Genomic DNA, 20,547 nt, shown 5'->3' on the forward strand with positions numbered 1-20,547 from the left:
GGTCTACTCAGAAACTAGACTTGTTGTATTCTGAGTAGACGTCCAGTTGTTTTTCGGAGTTTTCAACTCTTGTAATGTGCTACTCCCTTCAGGATTAGCTGCAAATTACTCACTGCATGGTAAAAAGTAAAACGCTGCACAGCAGCCTATTGTATTCGGATATTAAAAAGAACAACATAGAATAGGCTAGTATACAGCATTGTGTAGTATCGTTTCAAACAATTGCTAAATAAACCTGCGTAAGGTAATAACCCTATGTATTTTCCCCATCAGCTTGCCGTAGAACTCGAGTCGAAACCCAGTCACAATTCAGGAAGTGCTCCTGACCGGTTTGGTGGTTTATGGGTTTGGTGGGGTTGGCCAAAGATTCTGCTTAGGCTTGGGCAAAAGGCTGTGGGCGTTTCCGGATACCATCGGCATTATCTATAATATAAAGACTCTTCTCTTACCTTTTACTGGTCGCTTGGCAAGGACAGGAACACACTCATTGGTAAGTAGTTTATATGCCGTTGAAAGACTTATCTTAGACTTTTTTTAAAATAAGGTTTATTTATTATGTTATGTTAGGATTCTGGAAAGTAAGTGTGTCGCAGTTTGAATACATGACACATAACGTTAGATTATAATAGGTATCACTTTCTGACATGTGAAATGCTAAAGTCATGGTATAACATGAGCATTATAACATTTGTTTCACAATGTTTCAATTTGAAATGACAGCTGTACGTGCGGTACAAGACCGCGGTGAAGTTAGTTTTAGATTGGATATTCGACGGATATTCAGTCCAGTTCAGGCCGCGACTTCACTGAAATGTGCCCAGCAATTGCAGCAGGAGAACAGTTAGCGCACCTCCCAGAGCCTCGCGGGGAATCGCTGGAAACTGATTTAGGGACCGTCATTAAATTACTTCACGTAAATATATCAATACAAAATAAATGCATTTTTTTCAATCGTTTCCATGTCGTGTGACCCAGTGACTCCAAACCAGTATCTAATTGTATTACTAAACTGGACACATACAATACACCTCTTTTCATGGTATTTTAGTGCTTCCTCTATTTTATATGAATATTAATATGCAGAAATGATCCTTTTATTTCAATAGCTTCCATGCCATGTGACCTAGTGACTCCAAACCAGTATCCAATTGTATTACTAAAGAGGACACATAAAACGCACCTATTTTTATGGTATTTTAGTGCTTCCTCTATTTTATATGAATATTAATATGCAGAAATTATCCTTTTATTTCAATAGCTTCCATGCCATGTGACCTAGTGACTCCAAACCAGTATCCAATTGTATTACTAAAGAGGACACATAAAACGCACCTATTTTTATGGTATTTTAGTGCTTCCTCTATTTTATATGAATATTAATGAGCAAAAAATATAATTTTCTTTCAATAGCTTCTATGCCATGTGACCCAGTGACTCCAAACCAGTATCAGATTGTATTACTAAACCCTACAAATAAGACGCACCACTTGTTATGGTATTTTAGTGCTTCCTCTATTTTACATGAATATTAATATGCTGAAATTATCCTTTTTTTCAATAGCTTCCACATCATGTGTCCCAGTGACTCCAAACCAATATACAATTGTATTAATAAAAATAAAATAGAGGAAGCACTAAAATACCATAATAAGTGTTGTGTCTTCTTTGTAGGGTTTAATAATATAATGTGATACTGGTTTGGAGTCACTGGGTCACATGGCATAGAAGCTATTGAAAGAAAATGATAATTTCTGCATATTAATATTCATATAAAATAGAGGAAGCACTAAAATCAGTTTCCAGCGATTCACCGCAAGGCTCCGGGGGATGCGTTAACCGTTCTCCTGCTGCTATTGCTGGGCAAATCTCAGTGAAGTCGCAGCTGGAACTGGACTGAATATCTGTCGAATATCCAACCTAAAACTAACTTCACCGCGGTTGTTATAGGCCTGGGCGATATGGCTGAAAGACATATCACGATATAACTTGATCATATTGATCGATATCGATAACTATTGATAATTTAAATTACCTAAAAAGACTATGAATTACCATGCTGGATTTAAACACTTCTGTTTAACACTTAATATGACCTTACACTGTTCTTCATCGATAAATACTCCAATGTCGATACAACAATGAAAAACACTCAAATATTGTAAATAAGTATGGAACTGTGTTTGTGTAACAAACCCAGCTGCTAGATTTGGTGGTCCAGTCTCTTATCGATATATATTGAACATGTTTTATATTGATATTGATCAAAGGTCTATCACACAATACGATAATTTATTGTTTTATTGCCCAGGCCTAGGTTGTTACAAGGGCTATCTAAATGGTGGTATTAAGAAAAACCTTCGCTCTGTTAGCCATTTCATGTTTGACCGACAGGGCATTTTGTGAATTCCCGACATAGTGGATACAACACAGAGTTACTGTTTCATTATTCTCTCACGTTACTTTCTTTGTATCAGACACAATGGCATCCTCAACCCCTTTGACCGAGGCCAACACCGCCTTTACCCTGGGGTTGTTCAAAAAGATCACGGAGGAAAACAAGAATGGCAATGTCTTCTACTCTCCTCTCAGCATCTCTTCGGCCCTGGCCATGGTGCTGCTGGGTGCCAGGGGGAACACCTCCACACAGATGTCAGAGGTATACATATGCACGCACACACACGCACGTAATATGTGAAAGTATGTAGGATAATTATTTTGTACACACCATTTGGTGTGGTAGTATTAATAGTAGTAAATGATGTAGAGTTCACATCTAACCAATTACACAGTAAATGTATGGGTTCATTCCACAGGTTTAGTGTAATGAAGTTGGTAAAGGCATATCACAACATTCTTTTTGGAGTAATAGGACTGTTGTATACTCTTTATATATGGAAAAATGAATGAAATGGTATGCATCATATTTCCCTTCTTAGGTTGGGACCATTCTTTAAGGAAACATACAGTTTTTAGGATTCTATAAATGTTAGTCTCTGGCAGTCCTGTGTTACCACTGAAGGTCAAGTAGGTCAAGTCCTGCTCATGATCTCACCTGTCTCATGATCTCATGACCTACCCTTTTTAAAAATGAATCATGCATGAGGGTTGCAATCCTATTCACTCTTTTTCAGTATGAATCATTGCAGGTTTTTCGGCTCAATGGAACAGTATGCTCAATGCTGACTGTTCTCTGATCCCCCACTCCCTTTTTCGTATGTTATGTTACTATAGCAACAACACACACACACACACACACACACACACACACACACACACACACACACACACACACACACACACACACACACACACACACACACACACACACACACACACACACACACACACACACACACACACATGTCTAATGCAAATAAACCCCAAGATGAATTGTAAACAACTGCCCTTATCAGTCTGACGTCTGCCCATCCCTCTTTTATGCTCTTTCACAACATGACTGTGAATTATACCAGTTTTTTCCCATATGATTTACGTTTTACTGTTTATAGGTGATGCAAGCTCTTTAACATTGAAGATGTTTAACAGCATGTTCAACAGCACATTAAAGTAGCATTCATGTAGTAGCATTCTTGAACCCAACAAATGCCCTTAAATTCTGTGGCTAGTGTGCATGTAAATAGTTTGTATAGATCTTGTATCTTCTCTTTGTACCCTGGAATGTGTTTCTTCTCCAACTGAACCTACAGACATGTGGCCGAGCCACTTGGAACTTGTTAACTTAGTTCAGGTGTCTTGCACAACCATGGGGTTAGACCTTGGTGTAACGACAAGTGTTCTCTTTCTAGTTGATTGTTATCAAGAGCTGGCCTCACCTTATCGTCCGTTGACGGTAAAGAAGCAAAAAAAAGAAAGACTGACAGAGAAAGGTATGCAATGAGTGATGAATACAAGAAGGAGGGGCTCTGAGTCACCAGAGTCCTCCCGAGGAGTTGAATGGAGTACAACCCAGTGACCTACTGTGGTCCTTAACCTGTCCACCAACAATTATGTTGAACATACCGCAGGACAGGATTGTTTCTTTTTTTTTCGCATGCATGTGTGCTTGCAAACACACACACACACACACACACACACACACACACACACACACACACACACACACACACACACACACTGTTCAACTGCACATCCTCGTGACCTCAGCTGTTTATTTGTATTTTGTCAATTTTTGCATGTTAATGCATGCTTATGAATACACACACATACACAGGCACATCCAAGTGTGCACAGCTGACCTCCCCAGCCGTCCTCCTGACCACAAGTCCCTGCTGAACCCCCTCCAGGTGCTCTGCTTCTCCGAGGCAGAAGGACCCCAGCAGGAGTCTCTTCCAGCGCAGGCACAGATGCAGATGCAGCAGAGGGTGCCCACCACAACCTTTCTGCCACCGTTTCTGCTCAAGAGGATGGTACTAGGACCCAGAACCTATCAAATGGGGCCATTTTGGATCTTGTAGTCAGCTTACCTTACATTAACAGGTGGCTGGTTGGTGTCAGAAAGAAAATAACATGGCTCCTCTCTTCTCTTCAGTTGCACTGTTATGACATTGTTCGTATGGCGGGGGAGATATGCATGGCATGTCTTTTGAACGGGCTGCAGGTCAAGAGGCCAGAGAGCCAGTGGAGATGTTCAGGGATGTTATGAGATGCTATGGGATGCTGTGTAACATGGCTGCTTCTTTACTAATGGGATGCCTTCCTTCCCAATGCGGGACTTGTTGAGTGTGTTTGACTGTTGATTATATTCTTTCTTGCTGTTTCTATAAGAAAAGTACAGGATGCACCAATTGTTGTTATTGCTATACCGATTGAACTGGTTTAAGACTACAGACTCCATTAAGCTCTTCAGCAGAACATTCTCAAAACGTATTAGAAATGTACAAAGTAAGATGTTTATTATGCCATACCTTTTGTAAATAATACATCTTTACATTTTTCTACATTTTCCCTCTGTCGTTTCCCTTAAGGCTTGCAAAGGTTTGACTCTGCCTTGCCTATGTGAGCTCTGTCAAAGTCAATGGCAGTAGCATTACATTTCTTGCTGCTACTGGTGGTGGTGGTGGACGGGGGAAGCAGAAATCTCTCACGCAATCTCTCTACGTTTCAGACAGTGGTCTTACATTGTGTTTCTTCCCTCCCCTCCCCACACACACACTCTGTGATGTAGGCTCTGCAACATCAGAAGGGCGAAATAGACATCAACACCAGCTTCTCCAAACTGCTGAGCGAGCTGAACAAGCCAGATGCGCTGTACTCCCTCAGTCTGGCCAACAGGCTGTATGGAGAGAAGACTTTCCAGTTTGTTCAGGTGAGGCTTCAAACTCAAAATGCAATTCTATTCTAAAATGCACGTATACAGTACTTCAAGGTTTGGAAGGTATTTGTCTTTAAAACCAAATGTTTTTAAGAATTGTAAGGGCAGCATTTCTACTACTAATTAGTTTAGACTGAAAATAATGGGTACTCCTGATTTATGTATATTCATGCCTATGTGAATTCAGGACACAACTCAAAGATGATAAATTATCATATTTAATTGTTGCCCAGCAATTATGGCACGTAGCTTTTGAGTCTACATTGTTGATGAATGTATAGTATACAAATAAATAGTGCGTCATGTGACTTCCCTACCACAACATGGACCTATTTTCCATCCATCTATAGGGATTATGCTAATTGATTGTGTAATGCTACATGTGGGGGATTGGTTGAATGTTTCCAGGAGTTCCTGGATGAAACCAGGAAGTACTACCAGGCAGACCTCCAGTCTGTGGACTTCCAAACCAAGGCAGAGGAGGCCAGGGTGGAGATAAACACCTGGGTGGAGAAACAGACTCAAGGTGAGACACACAAACACACACATGCAAACACACACACATACATTGTGTATGTGTGCGAGTAGTACTAATGTTTCTTGTTGTGTTATAACAAGTTTGTAGCTTAAAGCTACCCTGAAAATGTAATCAATGCTTATCAATAGTGGTTTCAATAATGTTATTATGTTAAAATTGATATATTCTACAAATAAAAAATCTGGCCATCCTATACCTCTCTCTTGGTTTACAAGAATCTTACTCTCGACACCCTCCCTCCCACTCAGTCATTGAGTTTTAGAATTCTGAAAGTCCCGCTTACTCACTGGAAGGGGTTCAGTCTTACACACTTCAACCTTAAGCATAGAATTGCAAATTTCCACCAAAATGCTACATTTTTTTTCCTTCTTTGATTTTTTTCTCTTCATGCACCTAGATAAAATCAAGAACCTGTTGGTACCTGGTGTGGTTGACTCGCTGACAAAGTTGGTGCTGGTCAACGCCATCTACTTCAAGGGCAAGTGGGACAAGCAGTTCAAGAAGGAAGCCACCAAGGAAACTGCCTTCAAACTGAGCAAGGTAGCGCTGCAAGACCGAAGCCAAGGGTGGCTCAGTTCACCACTGGCATCTTGACACTGACACCCACCACAACTCAACGTAATGGTTGCAGATTGCAGACTATGACTTGCAACAGCCAGCCTTTCATGCCTGGGAAACGTTATTGTGTCAGGTTGTGATGTTAGTGAGAGATGTGGAACATTTGAGAGAAGTTTATATTTCCTTGCATAACAAGCATCAGGTGTCCGTGAAAAGGGGGATAAATATGTTTGGTCAATTTATTCAAGAATTTATCTCCATACATCTAAGACGCATACAATTACGTCTGTCTAACGCAAGCTTGACAAACGTTAAAATTCAGAAAGAATAGTCATTCAGAGCTATTTTCAAAATGGTCATTGTGTGCGTTAGAACCAGTCTTGCGACATAGATGTATAGGCTGACAGAGCACCATAGTGAATGGGAAGGACACACCCTGCGCTCCACACAATGAGAAATTGTCGTGTGAGAAACCGGCGTGACCTCAACCAGGCGTGTCTGTGTTGCAACACAGAGCACGCCCCCTCAAAACCTGGGTCAAAAATGTCTTGATTGTGCTGATGTATCACATTTATGAATTATCAAATTCAAATTAAAAAAATCCATGAGCATTGCTCTTTGCGTTTCCTTTTAATACATATGCTGAATGCACGTAATAAAAATGATGCACTAGCCACCTAATAAATATCTATTATGAATGCATAACCCTGCTTGTCTTTTGTTTTACCCTCAGAATGAGACTAAGACAGTGAAGATGATGCACCACAAAGCAAATTTCCCTCTTGCCTTCATCCCTGAGGCCAATTGCCAGGTAACCCCATTGTACTATTCAAATTATCAGTTGTTATCAGTTATCAGTTGTTATCGAATATTCAGTGTTTACTGAACTGATGCAATCCTCTTTGTTTCAGAATAATTACTAATTATTTAAATTAAAAAAATAGATTTGTGTGATATCCCAGCATTTTAATATATATTTTTTATACTTTGTACTTACTTTTTTTCTATCTTGAGCAGAGCAATTGCTATAAACAGTTTCCTTTGGGATTAATACAGTACTCTGAATGTGTTGGTAAAGATCCTGGAGATGCCCTATGAAGGCAAAGAACTCAGCATGCTGATCTGCCTGCCTATGGAAATTGAGGATGGCACAACCGGCCTGGAGAAGGTAGGAACCGTGCAGAGAGGTACACGCAGTAAAAAATAACTACCAGTATTAAAGTGCCACTGAACTGTAATGTCGTCGTAACCCAGACACAACTCCCTCCTCTTTCCCCCTTGAACTTTGAGTCCAATCACTTTTTATGTCATAGTGTTGGAATTGGAGCTAAAACAGGTGGTTCAACTTGGAATTGAATCAGACCCCACACACTCAAATCAACCGTCGCCCCAATTGTCTTCCTTCAGCTGGAAGCAATGCTGACCTACGAGACCTTCATGGAATGGACCCGGCCAGACATGATGGACGAGATTGAAGTCAATGTGGGCCTGCCGCGATTCAAGATGACGCAGACCTACGACATGAAAGACCTGCTGGTCAGCATGGGCATGGTGGACGCCTTTGACATGGGCCTCAGTGACTTCTCTGGTAGGGACCACACAGCCAGATCGCGTGATCCAATTGTATTAGAATATCTTAAAAATACACTATTGGAAGGGACCATATTACTTTCTATTAAAAAAATGGGAATTTCCAATTTGCTTGATACTCTAAGCACTGTATATATATATATATATATATATATATATATAGTATACAACTTATCAGGAAAAAAACAATAAACATGACAAACGACACATTTAACTATAAAGTTGTGTAAAAAAACGAACAATTCAATAAACGGCTGCCACTGCCCGAGCTGCTGAACACACGGTCGTGACTGATTAACTCATTCAGCGCCAGCGGTAGCGAAGCACTCCCACGGCCCCTGTATCATGTGTGCTAGAGAGCTCAACCCCCTCAACACCTCCTCCTCCCCGACAGGCATGTCCTCGGCCAACGACCTGGTGCTGTCCAAGGTGGTCCACAAGGCCTTCGTGGAGGTCAACGAGGAAGGCACCGAGGCTGCCGCCGCCACCGCTGCCATCATGATGCTGCGTTGCATCAGGGTAATCCCACAATTCATCGCCGACCACCCCTTCCTCTTCTTCATCCGCCACAACCCCAGCAAGAGCATCCTGTTCGCCGGCCGCTACAGCTCACCCGAGTGATGGCTGAGGGTGGAGGGTGGGGGGGGCGTTCACGTCGTGTGTGTGTGTGTGTGTGTGTGTGTGTGTGTGTGTGTGTGTGTGTGTGTGTGTGTGTGTGTGTGTGTGTGTGTGTGTGTGTGTGTGTGTGTGTGTGTGTGTGTGTGTGTGTGTGTGTGTGTGTGAGAGCCTCCAGTGTGCAGTGCATATCCCTTGCCTACATTCATTAAGTGTTCACTTGTCGAAATGTACTTGCTTTAAGCATTGAGGTAACTCATGTTGGTGGTTAGCATTCACATACAGTCTGTTGTGTCAACGATATGAGTTGAAACATGGATTTACTGGTATGACACACACTAGCCGTATATTGCGCTGTATAGCCCCGGTTTGTCACTCTCCAGCCTTAGGCCACCCATATGTTGGCCCACTCTAAGCTGCTTTAAGTTCTCCATATAAACTCTTAATGCAGTTGTCCAGTCAATTATGCAGTTTACGTTGTCCTCACATGCTGGGTTGTATTTTTCTACTCTAATACTATGCCAGATATACACTTAATGCTGAATTGTATTCAACCAAAGATGATGTCATTAACCGTGGAAAACATTTATTTTAAGTGTGTTTGAATGTGTTTGGCTAACAAAGACTTAATAAAGACTAAACATACATAAACATTTATAATGTATTTTTGGTGGTTGTAAATTGTTATTTTATTATTATTATTCCCTTACCATAATTAATTGTTAATAAAAAAATTGTAGATACCTTATGCCCTTAGAAATAAATAACAATAAAAACAATTGTTTTTTTTTTATACACTCGAATATGTAACATTTTACTAATAAGCACATGCTGCAACATTTTGATATTTTTATTGACTAGGAAATAATTATGTATAATCAAATATGATCAGAATACGAAAAACAAATCAATATTCAGACCAAGGCTGAGTAATTACTTCTCATCCCTTATAGTTGGAGAGAGCTGGGAGAGCATGTCTGTATGAAATAACTTGCGTATTTAGGACAAACCTGGCAACCTCCTACGTCACCGAAAAAAAACGTAACTCATTTCCGGGTTCCAGGTTCAACCAACAACATGCTTAAACACCGAAAGTAGAAGACACTCTCACCGAACTTTATGACAGTCTCTGTAATTGTAATGTTAATCATAGCTTAAAATGAAGTTTATAGAAAAGGAAAACATAATCGGACATTCATCTATCGTCCACTACTTCGCAATGCTGCATCGAGTTAAATTTGAACCATAAACGATATAATCTGTTGTAGAGATGGAAAGGTATACATCATGGATTACAAAGAAAATTTTCATTTTCCCCGCTTCTTTTATCATACGAGTCGCTTTGGTTATTTATGGCGACTACCAGGACAGAACCATGGAGGTGAAATACACCGACATCGACTATCACGTGTTTACTGATGCTGCGAGGTTCATCACTCAGGTACCAATACTAGTAATAACATCCTCATCAACATAAGCAGACTTGTAATCTCGGATCTTGTATATGTGTGGTTGTGATGTATCGGTTATGCTAAATGTTACGGGAACAGTCCCAAAGGTACCAAAGAGGTTTGATCTGTCAAATATTTCAATTTGATTTGACATGGACTGTGCAAATCAACACAGTTCCAATAGGTGTATTGATCATTTTCAACTTTTTGATTTTACTTGTATAAGATATACAGCTACCAGTATCATAGGACCACAATACATCACCGATATGGAAATACAATAAAATACACAGAACGCAATACAGTACGTTTTCATTATCATAAAACCACAGTACACTTCAGATATGGAAATTCATCAAATACACATATACAATGCACCAATACACATACATCATACAGCAAACGTAGTTGAGAGTATAATAATTACATAATTGATATGGCTGTTGTACGTAATATGTTTGTGTCGTGTTCGGTGCTGCTGTTGTTTTTTTGACACAGGGCGGGTCGCCGTACAACAGATCAACATACCGTTACACTCCTGTCCTGGCCTGGATTCTCACTCCCAACATCTACCTGAACTTCACGTTCGGGAAGATCCTCTTTGTCCTCTGTGATGTGCTGACGGGGCTGCTCATCTACCAGTACCTCTGCCTGCGGGGGATCAGCTCAGAGGTCCGTTTAAAGTTGTTGTTCCTCCGATAACATTACCAGTATTGGAAATTACTCCGATACTGCAGAACCCTTCAATAAGAATAAGTGCTATTAGTAGTTGCAATGCTAGATGTTGTATTAGTATTGTCTATTGGTAAGTTCAAGAATCTGAATCGTAAGTAAAAAATAGTATCAAAACATCTGTAGTTTAAATTAGTTTGCCGTGGTCAAGCAGGGTGATGTTTGTGTTGTAAACTACTTTACACAGCCACAGCCACAAAGGGCTATTACTAAATGAATGATGATGAATGATGAGAAGAATCTCATCATTCAGGATTTTTCTGAATGGGACAATCTGAGAAGGGACAACCAACTCTTTGTCATTTTATTTTTGATCTGTGACCAGGTTGCGTGTCGTGTCTGCTCCCTGTGGCTTCTCAACCCCTTGCCCATGGGCGTCTCCAGCCGGGGCAATGCCGAGTCCATCCTGACAGCCCTAGTACTGTGCACACTGCTGTGTTTAGAAGGTGGGTTAGACTCAGAGATAAACTGTTGTTGACTTGCAAACTGTAAATGGAAGACATTAATTAGTGTTTTTTGGTATAAACTTTGGTATAAACATTAGTGTTTATACCAAATTCACAGTATAACACATGGTATTTTGGAACAATTAAGTTATTTGGACATAATACATGTAATAAATACACATTAACTCCGACAAATACATCGTGGACAAGTTCAGATAAATATGAACATTAATTTGTGGTAATGTACATTGATAATGCTGGACTAGTTTTACCAAGGGATGCCCAGTACAAATGTAGCCTGTGTCTTGCCAGATGTAGGATTTATTTTTGGATGTACTGGATTGTTTATTTAAGGAGTTTGGCTATATTTCAAAGTACAATAGTACTGTCCATTGTAACTTACAGTAAAGTAAAAGTAGCAAACTATACCAACTGCTCACTGCTGCTCTAGTATGTGTTTATTGGGCCTTTAGGATATTGTACCAAAGCAAATATCTTGTATCATTGTGTTCACGGCTTACTTAAATAATTTCTGATAGTCTGATAGTCATGTTTAATATAATGTATTTCTATGTCAATAGTTACAGACTTTTGTGTCTATTTATATTGATATTCATTTTTCCTCATCCTTAAAAAGCGTCTACTTTTGTTTAAAGGCCGGCGTTTGACGTGGGCAGCAGCGCTGTACGGCCTGTCTGTCCACATGAAGATCTACCCGGTCACATACGCGCTGCCCATCGCCCTGGCCCTCCGCACGACAGTGACCCCCGGAGGTCAGAGGGAGGCATTGCAACCGCGGCGCCGGTGGTGGGGGAGCGGTCTGTGGAGGTTCATCCGTAGCTTCCTGAACCGAGAGCTGCTGCTGTTTGCCGTGGTGGCAGCAATCGTGTTCTTTGGGCTGGGTGCCCTCTTCTATCACATGTGGGTCACCTGCTTAATGTCTGTGATTCGATGAATGAACGGCCTCCTTTTAATGGCTAGAAAATATGAGTTTGGTTGGAATAGTATTTAGTATTCAAAGAGGGTTTAGTGTCTCAGACAACATCACAACATTATAATGCTCTTAAAATAATCACAAATAGGTCATAGCCATGGGAATAACACGCCCCACTCCTTCCTACAACTTGTGGTTAATAAGTTAATAAGACCAACAGGGCGCACTCTCAGTTACGAAAACACATCAGTTCATATTTAAATGTGAATTAATAATAATAATAATAATTAACAATCATGAATATTATATTCCATTTCTGCCAAGTCTTTTCAGCTGTATGCCACAATAACCTTTAACTCTAAATAATTAAATGAACAATGAAGGGTCATCACGTATTCAATATAATTTATTGATTCTTAGGATTGTACATATTAGGAGTTAGTTGTTGATGGTAAAATCCAACTATAAGCACTTTGGGTTGCAACTATCTGTTGGACAGCATTGTTAAAGGATTGGATGTAGCTGTACACTGCAATATCTGAAAATGTTCATTGGGTTCCCCTTCAGTGGTAACATCAACATCCTCCCCTGTCTGTCTTGTCCCTTTATGTTAAGGTACGGCTGGGACTTCCTCCATGAGACCTACCTCTACCACCTGACCAGGAGGGACATCAGGCACAATTTCTCCCCATACTTTTACATGCTCTATCTGACTGCAGGTTAGTAATTATCATGAAACAAAACTGAAAACTAAGTACAATTTCTGATTTTAATGTGCCACTAATAGAAGGCAACTTCAATCATTTTCATAATATGGTAACAGGATTGTTGTTGCTAATAATCCCCTACTCCTGCGTTACCAAGGACTTGGTAACTAAAGTCATCGTCTGGCTAAGCGTTTTGCCTGCCTAAACAACCCTTCTACGTGTTGTTTCTCACGTGGTGCTTCTCTGTGCATGCAGACAGTGAGTGGAGCCAGTGGCTGGGCCTGGCAGCCTTCGTGCCTCAGCTAGCGCTGCTCCTCCTGGTGTCCTGGGTTTATCACCGGGACCTGGCGCTCTGCTGCTTCCTGCACACGGCCATCTTTGTTTCCTTCAACAAAGTCTGCACCTCGCAGGTACAGAGTGTAAACACACAGAACACAAAATGTACAAAAAACTAGGCAAAGCACCAACAAAATGTCCCTTTATGTAACCCTATGTTGTGATAATAAACATTACTATATTCTGGTAGAATGATTTTAAAATATGGTTCAGGGTTGAGTTTTTTTTGTTTAATTAATTTCTTAAGACAATTCAAAACACATTTATAACAGAAATTCTGTTAAAGAAGTTCAAAGAAAGTTAGTAGAAGTAGCCTAATCCAAACATTCACCCTAAACAATCTCCAATGTATACAGTTGGCCTGCATGTGTCGGCGGATGGTCCAACCTTGTTTCTCCAGTATTTCCTGTGAGGGTGCCGGTGCTTGATTGGCTGTGTTTGTGTCCTTGTTTTTCCCAGTATTTCCTGTGGTACCTGTGCTTGCTGCCACTGGTGATCCCTCACCTGAGTCTCTCAGCATGGCAAGGAGTGGGCTTGCTGGCTCTCTGGTTCACCGCCCAGGTATCGGGACTTTTTCCCATTAAAGACAAAAAAAAGATGTGTATCAAAATAAAAAATGTTCACGTTACATTTTTTATCCTTTTGTATATTTGGATCAAATGTATTTATTTCAAATGACAATGTTTTCTGAATTGCAAAGTTCTCACTTTTTTTTTCTTATTTATTTGTACTTATTTCCTATTCAAATATCCTGTCTGGACAGTGGACAGTTTCACTTCAATCAAAGTTAAACATGTTCTCTCCCTGTGCAAGGGTGCTTGGTTGGGCCCCGCCTACTTCCTGGAGTTCAAAGGCCACGACACCTTCCTGGCCATCTGGTTGGCCGGACTGCTTTTCCTGGTCATCAACTGCTTCATCTTGGTTCAAATCATAGTCCATTACAGACCTGTAGCGCGAGCCGCACTGGGGCGGAAAGACAAGTGATGGTCTGGGAGATTTTTTGTGATGTGTCTGTGTGTGGCGGGGAGGGGCAGGCGGTGACATTTTTACGTTCCCAAAGTATTAACAATAAATAAAAAAGGGGAGGTTTTGGGAGAATATTTTTATTCTTTTATATAAAACTGGAACAAACACTTTGTATCTGTCCTTAGGGGTGTGTTGTCAATTTGCTGGTCGTATTCACTGCTAAATTATTACCTATGAATTTTTTGCCACTGAATTTTTGTCACTGTTATTTTTCAATGTTCACAAATTCTAAATCTAATATTCAACGTTTAAAAATATATGCAATGTAATGTAAAATATGCAAAATTCAACTTAAATATTTTCATCGTCCCCAAATTTAACATGCCAAATTCAGCTGCAAAATTCAATATAGTCTCCGAGGCCTTTATTTCATTCTTCGTGGAGACGGTGGGTCACTACTCAGCCCATGTAAAGCGCAGCAAAAGCCATCAGCCTGGAATCTTTCAAAGGAAGACCTACAAGTCTCATCAACAATTTGTTACCAACTTCATTGCAACCCAGATGTTTGACGTCTTCATTCAGGAGGTATAGAGACGACCGGCTTCCAATTAAGGTTTATATTGCAATAAGCAACACAAATGTACAGTATGTTGAGGGTAGTGGTGTAAGCCCCCATTAAGTTACATCTCTTCAGCCCTCTGGCACGTCTCCATCACTAGAGGAACTTCTCCCATATGTGTCTCTCACGCTCTGTGGGCCGTCACCAGTGGCGGATTTAGCAAATTGGGGGCCCAAGGCGAAGATATGTATGTGGCCCACCTCATCTGATCTTTAAAAGAGAACAGAGAAAAAAATGTACTGACTGAATGGTGGATAGGCAGGTAAAGCTAATCCACGCGGAAGTAAAGGTTGGAGATGAGAAAAAAAATCTTCCCCTTTAAACCCTGCATACACTTCTTTACTCCAAAATGAAGATGGAAAGCAGTTGTGGAAAGTTGTGTTGTGTTCTCAGACTAATTGCTGGTTAATAACTCAAAAGTTTGTAAAATGTGTGTAACACCCATTTGTAAGTTATGTAGTTATTGCTAATAAGGCAACGTGAAATATGACATTGATTTATTTTATTTATATTTTTCTACATTGTTACATTGATTGTTCTAGCAAAATGTTAATGCAGAATGTATTTTCAAGTTAGACCTGTGAAGCCATACGTGTCAAGACAGCTGTGAATGACATGTCATGTGAATTTTAACAACTTTTTCATGTTAATTCTCTTGATGCCCAACACTCATCCATCCCTGTGCAGTCTCTTACCATTAAAGATGTTAGATAAAAATATAGGCTAGCCTACTATACGTCACGTAGACTGACTCATTTCACGGATTCCTGTGAGACCGGGTTGCCTTAATTACATCGGTCGCATTAAAAAAAAAAAAAATTATATTAAAAAAAATTATATTAAAAAAATTATAAATTAAAAATATATAAAAAAAATAAAATAGGGCGCACAAATGTTTTTTTTTGGATCTGCGCGCGCATCTTTTTTTTGGACATGCGCACGCGCATCTTTTTTTGCACATGCGCGCAGGTCCAAAAAAAGATGCGCGTGCGCATGTCCAAAAAAAAACATTTGTGCGCAGGTCCAATTTTTTTTTATTATTATTTTTTTAATTTATAAAAATTTTTTAAATAATTTCTTTTATATAAATTTTTTTTAAAATAAATTTTTGTATATAATTTTTTTTATATAATTTTTTTTTTTTCATAATTTTTTGATGTTATTTTTTTTTATATAATTTTTTTTTTCATAATTTTTTTTGATCTTTTTTAAAATCGGTTTTTATATATATTTATATTATTATATTATATATTTTATTATTTAATAGGTAAGACCGCACGGGGATGGATAATGAGCGTTGTTTAAGATGAAATTACAATGCCAAATATGGCAGACACCTTCAGATATATGAGAGACCCCCTCAGTTTTTTGACTTTGTTGCCTTTTTGGGAGCTTGGTTCCCTCTGGCTCCCACGTAATTCGATTTATACATTTCAGAGCTGCCAACTTGCACGGTTTCACCGTGTGACACACGTTTTTGCCTGCTTACACACGCCACACATCCAATTTCTCACGGCCAAAAAAACAAAAAACACGCGTCCCCCCCCCCCGTCAATCCCGATCGTCGGTCCGTCCGTCCCCCCCATCAACAATCACGATCGCCCCCCCCCCCCCCACCCCCCACAGTCAACATTTACACCCGCGGACCCTGCTATAAGGTATGCATTACAAGATTCTACAGAATCTCACGCCAGTAATGTAATGCATTACTGAACTGGTCGTAGGAGACCATTCGGGAACCATGCCTATAGGTAAACAAATGATACGTCTAAACGTAGGAGTCTTTGAAGCGCGTTAAGACTGGACGTTATCGGGAACCGGGCCCAAAGCTCTTCTGACTGCGCAGATTCCACAAGATGGATCATATCTGAAGCTGACTGGTTCCACGTTGCTTAGCAAAGTAAACATTCGTTCAGGGATGCAAACAGACAGGTCAAAAAAGAGAGAGATTTTCGAAGCCCGCGCCCCCGCAGCAAATATCAAATAATGACATTTCCACCAACGTCTGCCATCCCCGGTCCACCCTATATACAGACAAAGTGCAAACTGAAATTCTTAAAATGAAAATCCACAAATTAATTTTGTTTAACTAGTCTTCCACACACACACACACACACACACACACACACACACACACACACACACACACACACACACACACACACACACACACACACACAAAGGATTGTCCTTACAGAGGAGCTGGGCCACACTTTGGGTAGATACGATGGAGGCCACTCTCTGTGTGTGTATTGTGCTCTGGCAGTGTTCCAACAGGGCATGCAGCCCTCTGGAACCATAATTTATCTCTTTAACGCAGAGTGCATTTAGCACATCCCTTTTTTTCAATTAAAAAAAAAAAGTCTGATAGTTTGAAATTGCGTTGACTGCCTTGACCTCAATTGCAGTTTCAACTTTTAGCCAAGGCCACTTCCAACTGGTTTTACATCCTTTATCCACTTGTTGCACAGTAAGTGCCGCACTCTCATCAAATTCTCTCATTCTGCAAATGAAGAGTTGAATATTTTAGCCATACTGTAGCATAACCAGACTGAAACCGGGACGTCTGATCACCCTAGACTTTCTGTATCATAACGGAGACCAAAGTAGTTAACTCAGCCCCCTTTCCTCAATGTGCCCTGCGCCACCTTCAGCAATCTATTTGACTCAATTAAAATGTAGGTATTAAATGATTTTAGTATCCTTAAAAAAGCAGTGCCGCCTGTTGATAAAATAAGCCCACTCCAGTGTTTCCCACACATAGGCCAATATTGAACAACGAGCGCCACAAATTGATTCCGCTTTTCTTATTTATTTTTACTTGAACGCGATTTTTAAATGTAACTCCGCCAGCCCGTAATCGCGCCCCCGTAATGCTGCCAGTCCGACGTGTTCCCATTCCGACAGTCCTGTGTGCGTATGCAAATTAGCCATGCGCGCCAAACAGAAGAAGGGCCCTATCTTGCGCCCGGCGCAATTTACTTAGTCGAGTCAAGTCGAGTCGAGTTGGTACTGGCGGTGGAAAAGCGGCATTATACACCGACGCATGTGTCATTGCTAGTTTGTACCCGGCGCAAAGCTGATTTTCCCCCGCAGCAACCAGGCACCACTACACTTGCATGTTAAATATTATGATGTCAAAGATGATTCATACGTGTGAAACTGCATAGAAATAGCGTGTGGATTGTGGAAACATTTTTCCCCTGCATGAATGAAGTATAGTAGGCTATGCCATCCGTTAAAATAATAATAATAACAATAATACATTCGAGCAAAGTATATTCCAGGCTTCCAAAACAAAGTTATTTGGGAAAGAACAGCTGATACAGCGGTAAGTTGTACTTTTAAATCAATGCATCTGCATTGATCAAACACCGTACAGCAAACACATATGTTCTTGATCCAGACATCGTGTACAAGCCCATTACTTTTAGGATTGATGAGTATTTGATCGTGGGAAAAAACATAGTTTTACCGCGAGTGAGTAGGCTATTTAATAGAATGAATGAATGCGGGTGATGCTTGGTGCGCGTGTGTGTGCGCGCCCATCTGTCTAAACGCAAATTAAACACGTAAGTGTATGAGAAGGAAATCGAGTCAGTCGACCTGCGATAAGCAGCTGATTCTGAACGGACTCGTCTTCGAGATGGACGTGTTCTATATGGAAGCATATATGTAGTAAAATTCAAATAGCAATGCAATTTGCAATTTGCAATTCAATAAGTCATTACATTGTGCAATTGATAATTCATTATGCAATTTAATAATGTAATTTGTAAATACGTTATTCAAAGTGTATTTTAATATGCAAAGTGACAATGAAATCCTCAATAAAATTTGCAAAAGTTATAACAATAAAAATAGAATAACATTTTGTCAAATTTTTTGAGTTCCTTTATTCAAATTGAAAAGCTATAGCGTCCCCGTGATTGCAATGCACTTCGCCACGCTCCGTGTGTTGCAAAATTCAAATGACATTTCAATCCGCAAAACACTTTGCAAATCGTTTTGCAAAACGTTTTGCAAAACGTATCAGCCAATCGCGTCTGGGGGGGGGACTACGTCACTTGCTCGTCAGACCAGCTGATCATCCACGCACGTTGCAATTTATTTTCTATGCCTAGCATTGTGCCAGATTTGACTCTTAATAGGTCTATGGTTTGCCTGAGTTTACGTAATTATAACTGAAAATGGCGGAAAAGACGGTCTGGCAGCTGCTGCGGGATAAATAAATAAATAAATTGCAATGTGCGTGGATGATCAGCTGGTCTGACGAGCAAGTGACGTAAGTTCCCCCCCAGACGCGATTGGCTGATACGTTTTGCAAAACGTTTTGCAAAACGATTTGCAAAGTGTTTTGCGGATTGAAATGTCATTTGAATTTTGCAACACACGGAGCGTGGCGAAGTGCATTGCAATCACGGGGATGCTATAGCTTTTCAATTTGAATAAAGGAACTCAAAAAATTGGACAAAATGTTATTCTATTTTTATTGTTATAACTTTTGCAAATTTTATTGAGGATTTCATTGTCACTTTGCATATTAAAATACACTTTGAATAACGTATTTACAAATTACATTATTAAATTGCATAATGAATTGTCAATTGCACAATGTAATGACTTATTGAATTGCAAATTGCAAATTGCATTGCCATTTGAATTTTACTACATATATGCTTCCATAGTTCTAACGCATTTTTAATCAATGAAATGTTAACACAACAGTATATGGGGTGCCGTTTGTAAAAATTCGGTTACAATTTTTTAGCTGATACATTTTCAACATTTAGCTCACTTTCGTCACATTTAGCGCATTTTCCTCACATTTGAGACAGAAATTCATGTAAAACAACACGTTATATGTAATTTTCAACAATATGTTCAAATGTAAAAAATCCATGTTAAAAAAAAAAATCCACAAACGGCACCCCATAGTGGTTTAAACCGCAAAAAGAGTTAAATGCTCATATCAACATCAAGTTGGACTCCTATGATGTTGACTCCAATACAAAAGTTGTTCAGAATCAAATTCTGAACAAGTTAAAGTCGACATATTTTCAAATAGGGCGTGGAATCGAAATGAGCGTAGCCTGTCACTAAAATCGCCACAGTTCATAGACGCATTGTTTGATTTAAGCGGGACCGACTTATGCCACTTTTCCACTGACAGTACCAGCTCAACTCGACTCGACTCGCCTCGACTCGATTTGGTTCCAGGCACGTCGCGTTTCCATCTAAAAAAGTACCTCCTCAATGTGGGCGGGTCGTAGAAAAGAACCTCTCCAACATGGGCGGGTCGTCATTAGGTTTTAATCACGGGAGACGCGATTCCCGGGAAATCTGAATCTGATCAAGACTATTTCCTGATACCCGGGAAAGGTTATGATGGGAAATAAAATAAAATAAAAAGTGCAATGACTGCGCGTCTATTGTTGTCATACGGTAACGTTGATGGAGGCGAAACTCGAAGCAGCGAAACGCTGATCCTCGGGAGCGGGTCCGTGGACTCCAGCCACGCCGGACACACACAACCACGCCGGACACACACAACCACGCACAGCCTAACTCTAGCCCCGCGAAAGGAGCGACACACACGGCAAAAGTGTCAGTGTCCCCTTCGGGAGTGGGTCCGTGGACTCCAACCACACCGGACACAACTTAACTTTGAGTGATTATTCCCATTTACAGCCGCTGGCCAATCAGTTGCCAGCAGCCTGTTT

General features: G+C 40.2%; 2 protein-coding genes across 3 annotated transcripts; both read left to right on the forward strand.

Moving 5' to 3' along the window:
- The first annotated feature begins 350 nt into the window (after positions 1-350).
- serpinb1l3 (serpin peptidase inhibitor, clade B (ovalbumin), member 1, like 3) lies at positions 351-9,286 on the forward strand. 2 transcript variants are annotated; one of them, XM_084475686.1, is made up of 10 exons: positions 351-490; positions 2,475-2,656; positions 4,305-4,427; positions 5,186-5,326; positions 5,741-5,858; positions 6,268-6,410; positions 7,162-7,239; positions 7,507-7,596; positions 7,836-8,016; positions 8,413-9,286. In XM_084475686.1, the coding sequence occupies exons 2-10, from the start codon at positions 2,480-2,482 to the stop codon at positions 8,637-8,639; spliced, it is 1,278 nt and encodes a 425-aa protein (XP_084331812.1). In that variant the 5' UTR covers positions 351-490; positions 2,475-2,479; the 3' UTR covers positions 8,640-9,286. The 2 variants fall into 2 exon arrangements, with proteins under 2 accessions (XP_084331812.1, XP_084331811.1); XM_084475685.1 differs by lacking the exon at positions 4,305-4,427.
- A 430-nt stretch (positions 9,287-9,716) lies between these two features.
- Positions 9,717-15,500, forward strand: pigm (phosphatidylinositol glycan anchor biosynthesis, class M). The gene is made up of 8 exons (XM_084475169.1): positions 9,717-10,074; positions 10,583-10,756; positions 11,142-11,262; positions 11,919-12,183; positions 12,812-12,915; positions 13,159-13,313; positions 13,699-13,800; positions 14,053-15,500. The coding sequence occupies exons 1-8, from the start codon at positions 9,904-9,906 to the stop codon at positions 14,221-14,223; spliced, it is 1,263 nt and encodes a 420-aa protein (XP_084331295.1). The 5' UTR covers positions 9,717-9,903; the 3' UTR covers positions 14,224-15,500.
- The last annotated feature ends 5,047 nt before the right edge of the window (positions 15,501-20,547 follow it).

The sequence above is a fragment of the Micromesistius poutassou genome, assembly GCF_964030765.1.
Source record: "Micromesistius poutassou genome assembly, chromosome: 11".
NCBI classification, from domain to species: domain Eukaryota; kingdom Metazoa; phylum Chordata; class Actinopteri; order Gadiformes; family Gadidae; genus Micromesistius; species Micromesistius poutassou.